The sequence below is a fragment of the Trichomonas vaginalis genome, chromosome I (genome assembly GCF_026262505.1).
Source record: "Trichomonas vaginalis G3 chromosome I, whole genome shotgun sequence".
NCBI classification, from domain to species: Eukaryota; Parabasalia; order Trichomonadida; family Trichomonadidae; genus Trichomonas; species Trichomonas vaginalis.
The window spans coordinates 23,475,032-23,494,684 of NC_067203.1; the positions used below are offsets into that span (position 1 = coordinate 23,475,032).

General features: G+C 31.9%; 6 protein-coding genes across 6 annotated transcripts, besides 2 other annotated features; 3 read left to right on the top strand and 3 right to left on the bottom strand.

The window, feature by feature from the left end:
* Positions 1–30: 30 nt before the first annotated feature.
* Positions 31–1,102: a mobile genetic element.
* Positions 1,103–1,789: 687 nt separating this feature from the next.
* On the bottom strand, positions 1,790–3,108 carry TVAGG3_1037610 (nucleotide-diphospho-sugar transferases family; the record flags this gene model as incomplete). Its single annotated transcript, XM_001328382.1, has 1 exon — positions 1,945–3,108. One exon carries the CDS (start codon positions 3,106–3,108, stop codon positions 1,945–1,947), a length of 1,164 nt encoding a protein of 387 aa, XP_001328417.1.
* Positions 3,109–3,698: 590 nt separating this feature from the next.
* Positions 3,699–7,169, bottom strand: TVAGG3_1037620 (structural maintenance of chromosomes (SMC) protein family; the record flags this gene model as incomplete). Its single annotated transcript, XM_001328381.1, has 1 exon — positions 3,699–7,166. The coding sequence occupies one exon, from the start codon at positions 7,164–7,166 to the stop codon at positions 3,699–3,701; it is 3,468 nt and encodes a 1,155-aa protein (XP_001328416.1).
* Positions 7,170–7,730: 561 nt separating this feature from the next.
* Positions 7,731–8,391, bottom strand: TVAGG3_1037630 (GTPase protein; the record flags this gene model as incomplete). The annotated part of the gene is made up of 1 exon (XM_001328380.2): positions 7,780–8,391. The coding sequence occupies one exon, from the start codon at positions 8,389–8,391 to the stop codon at positions 7,780–7,782; it is 612 nt and encodes a 203-aa protein (XP_001328415.1).
* Positions 8,392–9,125: 734 nt separating this feature from the next.
* TVAGG3_1037640 (uncharacterized protein) lies at positions 9,126–11,400 on the top strand (the record flags this gene model as incomplete). Its single annotated transcript, XM_001328379.1, has 1 exon — positions 9,140–11,317. The coding sequence occupies one exon, from the start codon at positions 9,140–9,142 to the stop codon at positions 11,315–11,317; it is 2,178 nt and encodes a 725-aa protein (XP_001328414.1).
* A 79-nt stretch (positions 11,401–11,479) lies between these two features.
* TVAGG3_1037650 (protein of unknown function, DUF563 family) lies at positions 11,480–13,041 on the top strand (the record flags this gene model as incomplete). Its single annotated transcript, XM_001328378.1, has 1 exon — positions 11,562–12,965. The coding sequence occupies one exon, from the start codon at positions 11,562–11,564 to the stop codon at positions 12,963–12,965; it is 1,404 nt and encodes a 467-aa protein (XP_001328413.1).
* Positions 13,042–14,942: 1,901 nt separating this feature from the next.
* Positions 14,943–19,653: part of a mobile genetic element that runs on past the window's edge.
* On the top strand, positions 17,804–19,609 carry TVAGG3_1037670 (DNA/RNA polymerases family; the record flags this gene model as incomplete). The annotated part of the gene is made up of 1 exon (XM_051255363.1): positions 17,804–19,609. The coding sequence occupies one exon, from the start codon at positions 17,804–17,806 to the stop codon at positions 19,607–19,609; it is 1,806 nt and encodes a 601-aa protein (XP_051080937.1).

The following is a 19,653-nucleotide window of genomic DNA, read 5'->3' on the forward strand; positions in this document are numbered from 1 at the left end:
ATGCCGATAAAATCGATTTATTGAGCAGACGAGTAGGGGTAATTTTAGCTAAAAGTGACACACCTGTAAAAAGTGACACACCCATGAAGGGTGTGATTACCGATCGGTAATTTCGACAGTTTAGAATTTAAAATTTTTTATGGAACTGTTGCGAGTTTCATAAAGAATTTAAGGAATATAAGCAAAGATTTGAATCAAAATCTTAGACCTAAGCCGCTCGATTCGCTCGCGGCTTCCGCGAATTACAGATCAGCAAAGATTTGAATCAAAATCTTCGAACTAAGCCGATCGCTTCGCTCGCGGCTTTCTTTATTATTTTAAATTTGCATATTTCCATCAAAAGTTCATAAGGTAAAAAATTTCGTTTATATTATTGCAAAATAAAATCTTCATTATCAAAATAATATTAAATAATAATATAATATAATTTATAAACAACTATTATTTAATAAAGTTTAATTGCCAAGGTTCATCTAATTTTTTGATTTTTCATGTTTTATGAATTTTATTTATCATGTATATATCTAATGAAGATTATATATGTAGAAGATAAGTACCTTAATATGTACGTAAATTTTAATGAAATTTATACAACATTATAAAAATTTATGAATAAAAACTTGATATAAAATAACATTTTTATTTTTACTAAGAAAAAAAGGTTTTTGATAATAAATTTATTTTATTTCGAAAAAGTAGCAATAATCGTAAAAGGGTATTGATAGGCTTGCTAAAGTAACTAATTTTAGCTGTCAAATACTTTTGTATTTTGAAGTAAATTAGTATAAATTTGTTTTTACTTTTATTTCGAAAAAGTAACAATAATCGTAAAAGGGTATTGATAGGCTTGCTAAAGTAACTAATTTTAGCTGTCAAATACTTTTGTATTTTGAAGTAAATTAGTATAAATTTGATATTATTTTAACTCCCTTTGAAAACCTCAATTTTCCATACAGAGGGAACGGGAATAGCATCCAATATTCCCTGAGAATGGTTGCGCATTCTCAGTTCCCTCTATATTTCGAACGAAGCTCTCATCGGTCTTTTTTTTAATACTAAACGTTTTTTTTCCTGTCACTTTTAGCTAAAATTTGGGTTTGCCTTGAGCAAACTACTGAGTGGTCAAATCGTAAAAGTGATAATTCAAAAAAAATCCACATTTATCGAAATTGAGTAATCATAAAGTAATATTGAAATATAAATAAGCAATTATTTATAATTTGACCACAATTCCTAATTATCTTCCTAATTACTAATAATATTTAGCAATAAACTGAAAAGGATGTGTTTATTTGTGTTCCTCATTTCTTATATCAATGAAATCAACTACATGGCTTATGGCAGCACCCGCATACTTAGTCTCGTATAGGATATTTGTATCAGTATGGTAACGGGCGCGAAGCATAATTGAAAATTAACCTTAAGCAACAGAATTGAAGGTCATGTCATACGGGCGTAAACATTTAAATACAATCAAATTTTGATTTACAGACACAAAGTATATGATTTCAAGTTTATTGTGCTCTATTTTGAATAAGAAAATTCATGATTCTTTTTCATTTTGATTCCTTTGCATAGTCAAGTGGAGCATTACCTCCATTGTCTTTATCAATAAGAATAGCTCGAATTGAAACTAAATATTCAATAACTTCAAAATGGCCATCTTTTGTTTTTATCAGTTTTTCTTACATCCGAATTGAATTGAATATTTAACTACTTTTCTCTTGATGCAATACTTATTGAAGAAACACAACCTTTAGTTTTCTTATTAGAATGAACTCCAATTGGAGTGACATTTTTTATTCTATTTTGGATTTTTTTAATATGATGTCCTATATGATAAATTTGCAAAATTACATTGGACACAATTGATAAAATAGAAATGTGTCCGATGAAAAATAAGTTCGATTTATAAAAGATATTTATTCATTTTAACAAACAAAATTAGTATTGTGTCGTAAACGTATGATGGCCAAATGGATTCTTCTGCCAATTACCAAGTGGAGGACAAAGTTTTGGAAGATAATTTCTAATTGGAGTGATTCTGTTGTACTGGTGAATTGTTACAGGGTAAACTCCATTAGTTTTGAACATTCCAAACTTATTTGGTTCACGATCAAAGTACCAATGTGTTGCAGAGATCATAATACTCGCATCATAATCAGGAATGAAACATTTTGGAAGTCTTCCTTCTACATACATAATATTCATCATTGCTTGTTCCATTTTACCTCTTGAATAATTGAACCAAAAGTTATAATCAATATAACTTTCAAGAAAAGTAAGTGTTGACTTAATATCACCATATTGGAGTCCGCCATTGATAACTTTACGGCCTCGATACTTTTCATATGAGAAATTAGGATCATGTTGCGAGATCCACTGTCTATTTGGTGGACTTGATAAGATTTGTACATTTTCTGCAGTGGCATGGAAACCAGTTGTAAGTGAAAATGCCTTACAGAATGGATCTTGTTGGAAATATGTATCATATAAGTCAGCCATGATAACTCTATCAAAATCGGAAGAAAACTTATGGAGGAATGCAGAAAATAATACAAATCTGCTTGTTATCTCAGGAATATCCCTGTATTTAATAGTACTGCCGATATTAAATAAAATTACTCCGCATTTTTTCAATTCTTCTAGCTCTGAATAGGATAATGTACTTGAAAACATCGTATTATCAACAAATATTATGAATGTAGCTTTACTTGAAACAGTTCTCAGTGTTCGAGCCATTGTAATTAAATTGTATTGCTTATGTCCCATTGCAAAACCGAGTATTAAGTTTCGTTTGGTTGAATCCGAATCATTTTGTCTTGTGAGGGTATTGCAAAGAGAACATCGTGAATAATTAACTGAATCCAACTGTTTTCTCACATAATCTATATCAAGCCAATCTGTGAGAGTGCAATACTTTGGTAATTCGCGAAAGATAAAAGGCATATATTTGCCAATATAGTGAGATGTTGATTCAATTGAAACCATCTCTGGAAATGCATTTGTACCGATCATGTATCCTACATGTAAAATGAGAAATACGATCAAGCAATCCCATGTACCATTCCATAGGGAAGGCAATTCATTTGTATCTTCCTCTTCCATGAAAATTGAAAGTGGGAAATGTTATATTAAATTTAATTTTTGAGATATTTAATTAACACACATAAATCAAATGATAATTTGATACATTAAAAATTCGATACGCCTCAATTTTGAAAATCTTTCAAAGTTATATTGAAAATTGGTCCAAGTGACGATTAAAGGATTTTTTTGAAAAATAATGCGATGTTATGAAAAACAGAAGATTAGTAACTATCACTTTATCGGTTTCAAAAATTTGAATGCAAGGTTCTAAACAATGATTTGATTCACACTGTTTTTTGAATGAAAGGTTATATAAATGTTATATCATTGTTGTTATCTAATTCATTAGCAAATAACAACAATATGATTAAATAGTTGAAGAATATTAGCCAATTGGCAATAGCCATTTTGACTTCATCTATATCCTCAAGTCACCTAAGAGAAATCCTCATATTAGAAGGAAAAATAAATTCATTTTATTGATTAGCTCACAAAAGCGTATTGAGTTTGAGGAATATCATTGGTAATGTCCACATGTAAATTAGTTCTGTAATCTAATTAAAAAAGAAAGAAAATTTCCAAAAAAAATATTAATATTTTATAAATCTTTAAGCGTTTTCACGTTCATTGACAATAGTTAAAGCCTCATCAACTTTGACTTCCTTAGCAACAGAGTGATTCTTTTCCTGTACAATAGCAAACAATTTTTCACAGCTCTCCAACAGTTCTGGTTTGAACGATGTCAGAATAATCTGAGCTGGGGCCACGTCATCTTGCGGCTTTGATAGTTTTGTGATCAGATCTGCAACTGCCTTTCTGTGGTTTGGATCCAAAGCAGCATCTGATTCGTCCATGAGGTAGAAAGGAGCTGGTGAGAACTTCTGAATGGCGAATACAAGAGCCAATGCAACTAATGACTGTTGTCCACCACTCAACTGCATCATTGATGTTGCAGCGGTGCCGACTTCTTCAGTGTTGTCACCAAATCTGACTCTGATACCGATTCCGACAGCTTTATTGTCATCATCTGGATTCTTTAAGAGGGAAAGAACGCCTTGGCCGGTTGGCACGAGCTCCTGGAATATCTTTGCGAAGTTATCTGATATTTGGGCGAATGTATGTTCGATTGCGTCGTTCTTCTTGAAATCAAGATTTGCAATGAGAGAAGTAATTGAGTTTCCTGATGTTTCTATCTCTTCCTTTCTTCTCTCAAGCTCTTCCCTCTGGCTGCTGAAGGATTGGTACTGTTCTATGGCCTTCTTGTTAACAAATCTGAATGTTTGGAGAGATTCGTTAACTTCATGAAGCTGATTGTACAACTGGGACATGGAAAGGTCTTCGTACTCCTTTATTTCGTCCTCAGGATAAGCGCCAATGGACATCGACTCATTCTTGATATCTTCTTGGCGTTGTTCGAGTAAAGCAAGCCTCTGATGGATTTTATCTATTGTGCTTTGGTATTGTGAGATCTTTTTGTCCATTTTCGTCTGATCGTTTTTGAGACTCTCAATTTTGTTAGAGAGACGATTAATTTCCTCTGAAATTTCATTAAGTTTTTGATTGATTTTCTCCTGGCGCTGGTTGACCTGGTTGAGCTTCTTTTCAGAGTCCTTAGACTTCTGCTCGCTTTGCTTGAGCTTCTGCTTGATTCTAGATGGATCAAGTTCGGCAATTTGATCTGAAATCTGGCGCTGTTGAGGAACTAAGACGTCTCTCATTCTCTGTCTAAGAATGGAACGCAACTGGATTAGTTTCAGTCTTTGGGAGTCGATTTCGACTCTTTGATCTAATAATTCTCTGACTTTTGCACGAGTTTCGTCATCTGCTTCTCCTTTTGGTTCTTGGAGGGCTTGTAATCTCTGTTCTATACTGTTCAAGTGCAATTTCATGTCTGAGAACTGGTTTTGCTTGATTTCTAATTCTTTCTGTGCATTATCTACTTCTGTTCTTGCTTTTTCGACATCGCTCTTCACAGTTACCTCTCTGGCTCTGCATTCGGTCAACTGCTTCTCATTTCCGGCAATGTCTGTATCGCATTTCTTGATTTCGTCCTCAATTCCTTGGATTTTTTCATTCAATTCCTTCAAATCTTCCTTCACTTTTTGTAAATCTTTTGTTTTTGCGTTGATTTGAGTGGATAAGATCAAAGGAGATCTGTTTAGATTAGCGGATCCGCCGTTCATGATACCACTGCTCAAGATTGTTTCACCTTCGATTGTTACGCAGTTGACTTTCTTAGATTCTGAAATTTGATTTGCTTCAGTTAAACTAGAAGTCAATGCGTAGCCTCCGAAGATCAATTCCATGGCCTTCTGATACTCTTCGTCGTAGTGGATGTGGTTCAAAAGTGGATCTACGCCTTCAGGAAGTTCTTTGTTCGAAGGATTGACTTTTTCAAGGACAATTGTGGAGCAGCTGCAGTTCTTCTGTTCGGAAACCTTCTTTGTAAGCTTCTTGGCGTTCTCAACTGTATCAACAATAATATAATACAATCTTCTGCCTCCAATGACGCTTGCAGCGACTGTTGCTTCTTGGTCGACCTCTATTAAGTCGATTACAACACCAAGGAAGCCATCAAACTTGTTCTTCTTGATGTAATCAATGCCATTTGCAACATCGCTGTTTGCTGACCTTGTTGCCTTGACTTGGAGCTCGTTAAGATGCTTCTTGATGTCATGGTGCTCCTTTTCAAGCGAGTATTGCTTTGACCAGTTGAGTTTTCTCTCATCTAATAATTCATTTCTTTTTTCTGTCAACTTTTTCTGGCCTTCTTTGAGTTTCTTGAACTCATCTACAAAGGATGATCTCTGTTTGAGTGCCTGATCTAACTGATTCTTCGCTTTTGTGACAGATTTCTCTTGAGAAGTGACTTCTTTCTGGAATTTCTCGATTTCTTTCTTAGCAGCCTTGAGTTCGGCATTGACATTGTCGATATCTTCTAATTGGCCGGCGCAAAGTGACTGTAAAACTGATAATTGACCTTCAATTTCAGCTTTGTGTTGGGAAACTTCGTCAAACTCCTTTGTATACTCTTCTTCTTGGTTCTTGGCGTTGGAAATCTCTTCTTCAATCTTCTCAAGCTTAGATTTCTTATCTTGGATTTCGATTTCTGCTGTTTTCAGCTTTTCTTCGTATTTTGAGGCCTTGAGTTGGGCTCTTTCATGTTGTTTGATGAGATCTGTCTCTTGCTGTTGAAGATTGTTCCTGTCTTGGAGACAGAGTTTCTCTTTAATTTTGGTATTTGTTAATTCATCAGTAAGATTGTGGACTTCGGTCTGGTTTTCTGTATATTCAGTACGGATGGATGCCAAGGCTGTTGTTTGTACTTGGAGTTCTTCGTTTCTTGCTTCAATTTCAATTTGATTTTCGCGGGAAGAGCGATCTTGGATCAATATCTCAATAGCGCGACGCTTCTTGTCAAGTTCATTGAATTCCTCAAGTTCTGCTTTTTCTTCGTCAAGTTTTTTGAGACGGTTATTGATGTATTCCAAAGAATCTTCGATCTTCTTCTTACGTTCCATTGACTGAGCGATAATCTTAACGGATTCTTCACGCTGTGTATCATAAACTTTAACACCAGCAATATCCAAAAGTAAATCAAGGCGTTGAGCGTCAGTCATTGTTGTAAGCGATGTTACCTTGCTTTGCTTGATGATGTAGTAACCACTAGCTGGAGAAAATCCGCATTGCTCAAGGATATTTCTAACGTCTTGTCTTGTTGAATGCTTTCTATCAATGAAATACTCATCTTTCTGTAATGATATAGATCTGCGGATTGAAATCTCATCTTTTTCGATCGGAATTACTCTAGATTCATTCGAGAAAACTATTTCAACGAAAGCTGTTGGACTTGATACGCCCTGGCCTTCATGTAACAAGCTTTTCTTTACGCTTGGCCTAAGATGATCGAATTCGTCCAATAAAACGAACTCAATAGCATTATAAAAGTTAGACTTACCAGAACCGTTGAGGCCAACTACAGCATTTGTGCCTGGTGAGAAAGGTCCGAATGTAACTGTATCACTGTAAGATTTAAATCCATGAATCGTGACCCTCTTAATGTGAATCCCAGACATTCTACGGAATTTTTAGAGCCAAATCAATTTCACTTTTTGGCGCCAAATTTAGTTTCCCGCAATTATAATTGTTTGATTGGGATTACACATGGATTTAACTATGGTTCATAGTGTAGATGAATTCATTAATCCAACATCGTCCATCTGCGAAATGAAGTTGCCCGCCATTTCATCAAAATGGAGGATAGCCATTGCTTTTTGAAGGATCATGTATCATAATTTCGCACAGATGTTTATGTATTGAGTTGTATGATATGAGATATGAAAAATTACTCTAATAAATAAAAATACCAAATATTATTTTCTTTTTAATGAGCTGCTTTGTTACCACATATTTTGGATACTTAATAGAAAGTAATTTAAGTTTATTGTGAGATCAATAATAGTTACATTTCAAATAAAAAAATAGTAATTTATAAAATGGAAGGATTTTAACTATAGGCTTGATTTGTATCCTGGCTGAGAAGGATGATTGTGTTATAATTATTGTAATTCGTAAAAGAAATATAAAATTATAAAAAATAATATTGGAATAGATTTTATGTTTACACTAAAAATGAATTATTGGCTAACAATGTTTAACGTTGAAATATTGGTTGTTGTTATTTGAGTTTTAGCAGCCGCATGATTTTTGTTGAGGAGTTGTTTCTTCTAAATCGATATCTCCTGATGTCTGAATATTATCTTTTTCAGTTTTGATGGACAACAACTGGCGAGCGATCTCGGTAAAAAGTTCATTGACACCTACTCCGTTCAAAGCAGATGTTTCTATCATGAAAGCAAAGCCGTGGTTCTCTGCAAATTCTTTAATCTTTTCAGTACTAACTTTTCTGCTTTCAACTAAATCGATTTTGTTTGCAGCGCCAAAAATAAGAGCGTTTGGCATTCCTCTTTCTCTAAATTCGGCAATCCAATCTCTTGCTTCGACAAATGACTGTTCATTTGTTGTATCAAAAACTACGATTGCAGCTCTGGCATCACGGAAATACATTGGAACCAAGGATCTGTACTTTTCAGAGCCACCTGTATCCCAAATATCCAATTTGATATCAGTGTCGTCTACTTTGGTTATCTTTGAATTGAATGCAGCGCCAATTGTTGCTTCTTGATTCGGTGCGAATGTTCCATTGATAATTCTGTTAGCAATTGAGCTCTTTCCCGATGAAGGAGCGCCAATGAGAACAATTTTCTCTGATCGAATCTTCGATGTATTTGATGATCTCATAAATTGACAGATTTTTCTGAGCGTGCTGTTCTCAAATTTAGTTTAATCAACTATAATCTGCTTCCACATATGAAAATACGTCTAATTTATAAAATTAAGAAATAAAAACTTAAGATATGAAGGATCTTTCCATTAGATCAAGAATATGCGAAATTATTTATGATACAAAACAATTGCATTGGAAAAATAGAATTCAATCCTCAGATTCCGAGCTCTTGTATGTATATCATATTTGATAATTTCTTTTGATTTATAGTATGATGCTTTTTCGTTGCTATACTGTGAACTTTCCAACACAATGGTACTGATTGGATCGTAGTCCATCTAACTGAAATGTAAATAATAAAATTTCAAATGTTATAATTTCGATTATATCGTAGTAAAAGTCAATGTATTTAAACTATTTGAGTAGCAAAGTAAAGGGTTTAGTATATTAAGGAAATCTAATGTCTTGAAAATCACTCATTATCAACAATTTTGATTCAATAATCGCGTTCTTATAAATTTGATCGCATAAAACTAGCAATTAACTGTCAAGGAAAATATTTTTGATGCGTATGCAGAATAAAATACAGAGCAATCAAATGATTTGTCAAAAATTTTGCGTTCTCAAAAAATTTTATAAAGAAAATTTTATGTACGTTGAAATATAAAACTCAATGATAATGAATAAAATAGCTTATTGTGCATGTAAATAGCGTATATTTCGGAAAATTATTAATTTCAGTCTATATTTTTCATCAATTTGATGTCGCGCGTTCGCTATTCCATTAACTTGGAAGAAGACTTCGAGTTATATGGAATTGATCCGAACGAAGACCTCGATGATTGGTCCTTTTTGGATGCCAAACCTGAGCCAATTCCAGAAAAGACTGAAGATGAAAAAGAATTGTTTGAGCAATTACTAAAACCGACAATAGAAGCAGACTCTATAGATAAAGAGATACACGAACGATTAAAAAATCTTATAAATGAAACATCACAACTAATTGATGAAAATCAAAACGACCCAATTATCAAAGAAGCAAAAGCAGACAAAGTTGAAGAGCAATTACCTGATACTCCAGAGAATCTTGATGAAGAAAGAAAGCGTTTAAGCACTCCAGAATATGTTCAAGCAAATCGTGTCAAGAATATTGTTAAATCATTACTTAATACAACAGAAAAAGCGGAAGATATTTCACAATTCATTGAAGATATTACAAAATCTGATAGAATTGATCCAAATACAATTGAAATTCCAGAAGATCATGTATCTGTACCTGCGGTTAGACTGCTACCTCAAATCAAAATCACGCAAGCAGACATTCCAGAAGAAAAAGAAGAAGAAAATACCAAGAAATCAGATTCATCAAAACCATCATCGAGAATTAGTAACGAAAAACCTTTAATTCCAACTACCAAACAAGAAGAACCCCAAAAGAAATCGTTCTTTGGGCGTTACGTCAAGAAATTATCAGAGCCAAAGTCAGTTCTTAAGTCTTTAGACGAAACAGACAGATTATCAAACAAATTCCAAGAAGAAAGGAAGAAAAGAGAAGAAGAAGCAGCGAAAGAAGCAGAAAGGAAACAGAAAGAACTCGAAGAACAATCGAAACAATTTTTCGCAACTTTGCAGAAAGAACAAGAAAGAAGAGAAAAGATGCTTCAACAGATTTCTCAATTCCAGAAACAAATAGCCGATAAATTGGCCGAAATTGTCCCTCAAAAGAAACCAATCGTTGTTGTTGACTTAATTACGGAGAAATTAAAACTCACAAAAACGAAAACGCATGAATCAAAGACATTTATGTCTAATGTTAATAAATCATTCCAAAACAAGGTCAAAGAAGCTCTTAAACAGAAATTACAAATTAAAAAATCGAAATCTCTCATCAGACTTACATTATTCATCAAGTTAATGCTAGAAATAGCAAAACTAAAGAGAGTTAATATGGTTAAACAGGCTCTGAAGCTTCACAAATGGAAGAGGAAATTTGATATCAGAATGAAGAACAAACTTGCAGAACAGAAGCAAAAGGAAGAGGAAGAGAGAAGAAAGAAGAAGGAAAAGGAGGACAAAATGAAGCTAGAAAAGGCAAAGAAGGCTTATGCAGCATTAAAATTGCAATTTTATGTAAGAAAGTACTTAGCGGTCAAAGCAAAAGAGCAGATGATCAAAGAAGAAGCTCTTCGTAAGAAGAAAGAGGAAGAAATGCGGAAGAGAAGGCTTATGCAAGAAAGATTACCTGATGTTGCTGATATTGATACATCCTGGATTAATAAATATGAAGGTGTTAGTGATAGCGACTTCGATGAATTCTTGGATGGATTAGCTGACCCTCAACAAAGTTCCCAATTCGAAGAAAAAGTGACATCTCTACAAAAAGTGACAGAAGATATTGTTTTAGACGCTGGAACAGTACCTGTATCATCAGATTTCGATGTAGAAAAGCTTGGTGTCCAGAAATCGATAATAGGAGAGCCACAAGATGAAACAGCTCAAATGGCAAAGGTTAGAGCTGAAATTGAGAAGAGATTAAAGCAGAAAAGGCAAGAAGCGGCCAGGCAATCAACTAATTCTACTTCCTCATCAGCTTCTTCTAAGAGACAAGCTCCTTCTTCCCCTCAACAAACAAATAATAATAATCCTGCTCCAGAAACTCCTCCACAGCCAACAGAAGACGGAGGAGATAATCACCAGCTGGCTCCTGAGACTGTTGCTTTGATGAGAAGAGCTGCACAGCATAGAAAACATAACGGAAGTGGATCATCAGGAAGAAGTGGCCAAATTTCTGCAACAAGACAAAGTGGAGGAACTTCATGGGCCCCAAGAGCTGCAATTATGAGGCAAAACAACACAAGAGCTCAGAGATTGAAGAAACTTTCAAAGGTTTGGTTCGAAGGACATAGAAGAGAAGATGAGAATGCGGGTAATGCTCAGTAATTAATATGTTTATATTAATAAATTGTTTTTTTGTATTTGTATTTTAGTAAAATATAACTTTGTTTTCATGAGTAACTATAACATCATATTTCCATACATATGTGAGCAACAAATATACAATCAATGATCTGTAAAATTGAAGTTTATCAGATTATATTGAGATTTCATTTTACATGTCTTTAATCAATAGATAACATTAATTTATGCAAAATATTACGAATTGTTTATTATTTGTTCATTTTTGATGTTTGATGCGCCAGATAATGAAGGGAAGCAGTCAAATAATTCGAATTTCATGCCTTATACATTCGTAATTGGTGCTGTCTTAGCAGTACTGTTTTATTTGGTTGACCCTGGTTCGCCTTCTCCTCCATTTTATGAACCAATTAATACAGTCGACTGCACAGAAGTAGATTTAGCAAATTTTACAAATGATGATGGCAAAATATACATGTCTCTTACATACCATGAATCAATAGAGTTCATTCCAGAATATTTGCCGCATTTTATTCACGGAGATTTCTATAATAGGCGCCTAACATATAATTACACAGGTATTAACATTGACAACATCACAATGGATCATTCTTTCGTTAATTTTTCACTATATCTCCCAATGGCAGCTGAAGGCACTTTTCATATCAATTGCGGACAGAAACAGATAGCTAAATACGACTTGAATCTTTCCTACATACGCAATTTCAATTATAAATACAGTACAATTGCATTTCCTTACGGAAAACCAAATCATTTCCGAAATATATGCTACATCGAAGAAAAAACTCCATTTTTCATAGACACAATAGAAAATTTCAATCTCACAAACATATCTAACTACTTCCTAAACTTCACTTACTTCCAATGTCCGTTTAAACACTTTGCAGAACATTTTAAATCGAATAAAGTCAAAGGCGGTGTAATATTCCTATCAGATTTCAATATGCATCCATGGAAACAGCTTCTTTTCAACTACAATCCTATTTCTGAAGCGTTTTCAATGATGAATGCGATTGATTCAGGTGAAATTCAATTTGTTTACCTCCAAGAACCATCAGCTATGACTAAGAAGTTATTAAAGCCTTTCGGAAACCGTCCAATGGAGTTCTATACGAATAATACTTGTTATGAAAACGTATTTGTACCGAAAATGAAGACAAATATATCATTTTCGGAAGACCAACGACTTATTAATGAATGTATCAATTCAAATTTCTCGAATTTCCGACAAAGAATGAAAATTAATCCAATGATCGAAAATGTGATTGTTACAACAGAGAAATTCGAGTCATTTGCAAAAGAATACTTCCCTAACTACACTATTTCGAAGATAAACTACATCACTCCCGTTCAAGAAGCATCGAGTATCGCAAGCACAGCGAAAATTTTCATCAGTGACCACATTTCTACATTAGTTCACACTATTTTCATGAATGAAGGTTCTGTTGTTGTTGATTTGACTCCTCCTGAATACTCCTGCAACAGATGGCTAGACAAATACTCTAAAAATGTACCTGCAAAGATATATTCATATTCAAAGACAGATGAGTGTTTTTGCGGTGATTGGGAGTGCTATCCAGAGTGGTCTATGCAATCTAACTACACAATTGACTTCGAGAAAGTCGCAAAAGATGTCAAAGAACTTCTTTAAATATTTTTTTGTTTGTAATATAAATAAATAAAAAACTAAATATAAGACATTTTTAAGAGTGTGCTTATGTTCTCACAATATCAATACATCTTTTTTAGAATAGCAAAAAGTATAACAATCATACTAGGCACTATATAGTGACTTATAACTTTTTCAGACAAAATATATTAGCATTTTACCTTAGAAAATTGGGATATAAAGCTTATATCCCAAAAAAATTGAGAGAATATCAATAAAGCAAAACAGAAGAATCAAAAACTCCAAGAAGAACGAAAAAACATAAAAACAATGATCAAAAACCTCAACAACAAAACAAAGACCAAAACAATCAAACTGAAACAGATTTTACATTAGATCCGTATTAGGTTCAATACAATTAATTAATGTATCTTTTTTCTCACCAAAAATATTAACTTTATATATGATAATAACCCTTTGGTGACACCTTTGTCACGTGGTGACAGGTTTGTCATGCACCTATACATTCGAAAATCTATAAAGATTGGATCAAAAAAAAATTGAGTGAATGATGAAAAATGTAAAAGTTGCATGACCTAAATTGGATAATATTTACTTAGATAATGTACGCATAGATGCTAACAATCACTTTATAAGAAGATTGATTGAGAACATTCTAATATGCTACTAAAATCATGCATTATGACGTTTGATTTATTGTACAATGATAGGGGATAATTTTATTTGATTGGTCCTTTTCCTGAACCATTTGATATTATTTGGCGATTATTCTATTCTTTTTCATGTTAAAGACATTTTGGCATTATCTGTTTATGTATTGATCTACTGTTTATTAGGATCAACATCAGAATGGCTTATTGATTGAATTAAAAGTTAAAAAAAGTTTTTGATACATAATTATTGAGAAAATAAGTCAGTTATAAGAAGAACTTATTTACTTTGTCAGAGCAACTATACGTTCCTTTTCATAATTAAGATACAATCTACAAAATCCGTGTATTATTCAAGAATTATTGCTGTATAAATCATTATTAGTTAAATGAATGTTTAATGATTAATGAAAGAATTAAGGCCAATTATTTTAAACTCGTGCAAGAAGATGTTGCAGAAGAAAAAATGAAAATAAACACAATATATGAATTTGATTCAATTCTAAGTAGTAGATGAGTGCGGGTTTAGTGACTTTTTTTGTTTCATCTATATATAGACGATGCATTAAAATATATTTATTTATAAATCATTAAAAAAATTAACATTAATTTTAAAATAATTTATTTTTTTATCTTTTATAAAAGAAGCTATATATAGATGATGTCAGATATTCCGCGATTAATTAAACATTGTTTAAATCCTGAATGGGTTAAACTTCAATTTAAAAATGAAGATTGTGAATTATTAAATGAATATGAAAGCCAAAATAAGCTAATGAGGTATAAATATAATGATAAAGAATATTTAATTTCATGGAATCAATGGAGTCATAATCAAAGACCTCATAAACGAGAAGAAGAAATTGAAAATAATGAAATGGAAATCATTGATGACATTAAAGAGGATGGAATTCCTAAATTTTGTAGAAAAACCTTTAGAACTAAGTTAGGAGCATATAAACGTAGAGTATTAAATCCTGAATATCTTAAACATCAATTTAAAAAGGAAGACTGTGAATTATTAAACGTTAATGAATATGAAAATGCTAAATCAAAACTGAGATATAAATATATTGGAAGTGATGAAAGGTGTAAAGATAAAGATAAAGTTTATTCAGTTTCATATAATAACTGGCACACGTTGGGGATAAGAAAACATTTAGGAGATTATGGTAAAAGTTCCGAATTCTTCAAATCTAGTATGTATGAGAGAGTAAAAGAAATCAGATATAATTATCATTCATGAATGAAAAATAAACTTTAAAAATTCATGTCTTACATTTTTTGAATAATTTATTTTTTTAATTCGTATGAAAATGAGTGTCAAGACTAACGACGTTAAAAAATTGGGATTCACAAACGAGGAAATAAAGGATATATTAGAGGAGGCGAGTTATGAAGTTAATAAATATTATTTAAGAAATTGTCAAAAATTCGCGGAGTTATTAAATGATTTAGATTATGATGGAAAAATGAATAAAGATGATGTTATAAATTTCTTATATCCCACATCTGAAGAAAGAAAAACCTAAAGAACCTGATGTTTTCCCTGAATATTATGAAGAACGGATTAAATGATGATGAATATGATGAAATTGAAAGACTGGAAAAAATAAGAGATGAAATAGATGAAAATTAAGGAATTAAGAGAAGTTGAAAAATATAATGAGAATGAAGTAGAGGTTTAATGAATATCCCAGCTTCAGAATCAGAAGTTCAAAAATCTCATGAAGAAAGATATAAAAATTACTTTTTGGAATCTACTAAAAATTTATTAGATGGTGAAATAGATGAAACACTTTCAGAAGAAGGCACAAAATTTATTCATAAACATAAGTTACAATTTATTGACGATGGAGATTATCCATGTATATTACTTTCACCTCCTCTTGATTCTGAAAAATTAAAAAAGCACTGAAAAATGTAACATATGCAACAAATACGATTAAGAAAGAAGACCATGATATTTACACAAATTATTATTTTAAATAAATGTGCAGGTGTTGATAAAGTTTTTGATTTGTTAGATAAAATATCAAAAGAAACAATTGGTACATATAAAATTTTATGCGATTGTGGTTTCATTATTGAAGATACTAATAATGTTTCATATGAAAGAACAGCACCGAAGGAAGACGAAGTTGAAAGGTCTATACCATTCGTTATTAAGAATATAAAAGATATGAAAACTTATAAACATATATATTTATTCATTTATTTCAAAAAAATGGAAGCAACCCATAAAACATCATCTCATCATTTTATAGCTATTCATACATTCCTTTTCAAAGTTGTGAAATTAAATAAGACAGGAATTAGATTTAAATGTATCAGGGTACGCATTCTTGAGTAAATTAAAATGTATTCGTCACGTCGCAGATGATAAAAATTTATGTGTTCTTAATTCATTTTATGGACTTTAGCCCTGGACTTTAAAAAAAATAAAGTTTATTTTATTTATTTTTTAATTTTTATTCTTACATAAATGAACAAAAACGGAACAGCTAAAATGAATGATAATCAAATAAGAGCCGAAGGTAGAAGGTTATTTAAACGCTTCTATAACATTCCTGATGGTGTTAATCCTAAAACTCGTAGAAGTTATTTAAATGAAGCCATAGATGCATATGAAGGATTTGACATTTCATCAGAAAGTGAGAGGTTAGCAAGAATGTTAAACGTTAATATTGATTTTTATTATTGTGACCCTCAACCAGAAGACGTAGACAAAATAAGGTAGACTTTCCATTAGTGGAATCAATAATGATAGATCCAGAATTTGAAACAGTAAATATTTATTAACACAGAGTCCATGTGGAAAACTTCACGCTGACAGAATTACAGACGTTGAAGCACTCACAGGATATAAAGTTTGCCCCTTTTGCAAAGAAGAAGTATATTCTATCCGTGATGACCCAGAAAGGAAAAACCAAAGAAGTTTTTTAAAGCATTGTGAGAAATGTAAAGAAAATAATGGAAGATTAATTCAAGACTTCAATTGCAAAAACACACAACAACCATATGCACCACAATATCACGAAACAGAAGATATCAATGGCTATTAGCACATAATTTGCAGGAATATTATAAACCAACAAGATATATATTACTTTTACTTCGAAACATTAGAGACTAAAAAAACTTCAACTTTCTGAATGTGCAACTTTGAACGCTTATTAAAACCATTTATGGTATCATCAACTGTCAAAATAAAGCCGCAAACGGACTCTTTGAGTCCTGAAGGTCTTTCAGACGAGCGGCGAGGTCGTAGACCGTGAAATAAAACATTTACGAGAATTTTTGCTTAAATCAAGTGATTCGTTCATCTCTTATTGATTGAATTTTTATTTTCAACCTGTTCATTAGTTGCTAAATCAAATATTGAACAATATGAAGAATTAATGAAGCCGCAAACGGACCAAAACGGCGGGGACTTTGTCCCATACATTAATGAAAAACAGAAGGAAGCATTTAAAGAACTTAGATGAGGAATTCAATAAATGAATATCATAGGTTTTTAATTCGGGAAAGTTTGATTTAAATTTAATTCTTCGTGATTTAAACACTGCAAAATGGAAAATAAAATCAATGCTGGGTTCTTCTTCTCAATTTAAGCAAATCATTGTAAAGAAAACAAACTGTCCATATGAATTAAGATTTATTGACATCAGAAATTATATAGCGGGTGGAACATTAGACCAATTCACTCAAGATTTCGGAAACAATAAATCACGTGTTAAATCCTTTTTCCCTTATCAATTCATCACATGGGAGAATTACGAAGATGAATTATATAAAGTGGAACCATTCACTCAAGATTCATTTTATTCAGCATTAACTCAAGAAACAATATCCGATTCAGATTATCAAATATATCTCAATGATGCTAAAAATTTTGAGAATAGATTAGAATATTTTATTCATTATTGCAATAAAGACGTTGAAATTATGATTGACCCAATTGATAAAATTATTGAAGAAACATTTGTTTATAAAATTGACATGCTTCATAATCTTTCTTTATCATCGAATGCATCAATGATTCGTTACGCGTTAGCATATAAGAACTTCAATCCTAACGAAACATATCCAGAAGAAGAAAATGTGGAATCAAGTTTTGAATTAACAAAAAAGTATTGGAAATATAAAATTGATTCATATAAGAAACAAGATGAAAAAGCAGAAAGGGATACTAAAAACAATGTTTCAATGGATGACTATCAATACTATCACGATTTAATCCTTTCATCTAAATGCAAAATGTGTGGTAAAGCGTTTACATATGCTAATAAACCAACATTAGATAGAATCGATAATGAAAAACCACATACCAAAGAAAATTGTCAGTTAATGTGTTGTTATTGCAATGTCGTAAAATCAAATAAAGATGAAGATGTTCAACGTTTAAGAATCAATTTAAGAAATTATACATTAAAAAATAATTTACCAATGACTCTAGATTCAGTTGAAGCTTATCACATCCTCCGTAATGGAATTACTGGTGGTTTATCAAATGTTCAACATAGAGTAAATCTTAAAGGAATCACGCACATTAATAAACTTTCATATAATCCAGAAACTAAAACTGTATCAAATGAGGACACTTCCAACATTATGACTCATTTCGTTGGTGTTGACTTTAATTCATTATATCCTTCATCATTTTCATCTAATCCTCATGATTTCATTCAATATACTGACCATAAAATGTATATGCCGGGAAGATTGAATGGTGTTATCATTTGTGATACAGCAACAAAGAAAGCAAAAGCACTGGGAATAATTAAGAAGAAAAATACTTTATTCGTGGCTGAAGTAAAGGGTCACATTGATGAAAAATACATTAATGATTACATAAACTTTTTACCAATAATAAGAAACTTTGATATTATCACAGATGAAAAAACAATTGGTGGTTTTATGTATAATTACATGAAATCAAACAATCTACCAGTTGACCAGAAACAGAGGAAATTAACTCAGTTAGCATCAACACACAACCAATATCAACCATTTTCTTCTTATTATCTTTGGTATCTAATAGACAGATTTCATTTTATCATTGATGACATTCAATCAATTTTAACATTTACGAAAAATACTTGTTTTAATGAATTTGCGAATGAATTTATGAACGAAAGACAAAAGGCTGAATTAGAAGGAAATAAAGGAAAAAGTTTATTTTGCAAGATTTCACTTAATGGATCATATGGTTACGATGCAATGAATACACAAAATTACGCAAAGACTAAAATAATGAATGCACAGAAGGCACGCGTTGCATGTATGTCAAATAAGTTTAAAAACATAAGAGAAATAGGAGAGGATACGTATCAAGTGATGCTTAAAGATAGATTTTATAGATGTGATACATGTTTACAAGAGGCATTCTTCACTTTAGATAACGCAAAATACTGGTATTTGGTTTTCATTTATGATTTTATGTATAAATGCATGGATGTTAATCGTTTTCATTTCATTGAAGGTGATACTGATTCATCTTATTGGGCAATCGCTGGCGACCCAAATCTTCCTAACACTCAAGCATTTCAAGCAATTGTAACCGATAAAAAATTTTATGATAAAAACATTTACAAATTCGCACCTTTTGATTTCTTCTGTTTTAATGAGAAATTTAAACCTAAATTAAAGAATAAAGCTGAAGAAAAAGCACATGAGAAGAAGTTATTGGGTTTAGCAATTGAGAAACAAGGTGATAACATGGTTGCTTTATGTCCTAAGTGTTATACTTCATTCAACGGTTCAATTGATGGAAGTGATTTTAAAAAGATTGCACAAAAAATGAAAGGAGTTAGTTTACGACAAAATAAACAATTAACACCTAAAAATTATTTGGATATAATAAATGATAAAGTGATATTTGATGGTCAGAATATTAATTTACAACTTAAAAACGGGTCAATGACTCGCTTAACAATCGGTAAGACTGCATTAACAGGAGCACACACTAAGGCTGTATGTTGTGAAAATGGATGTTGTATGCCATTTATTTAATAAAATGCCACAGAAGAGACAAAAGGAACCGTAAATAATGGTTT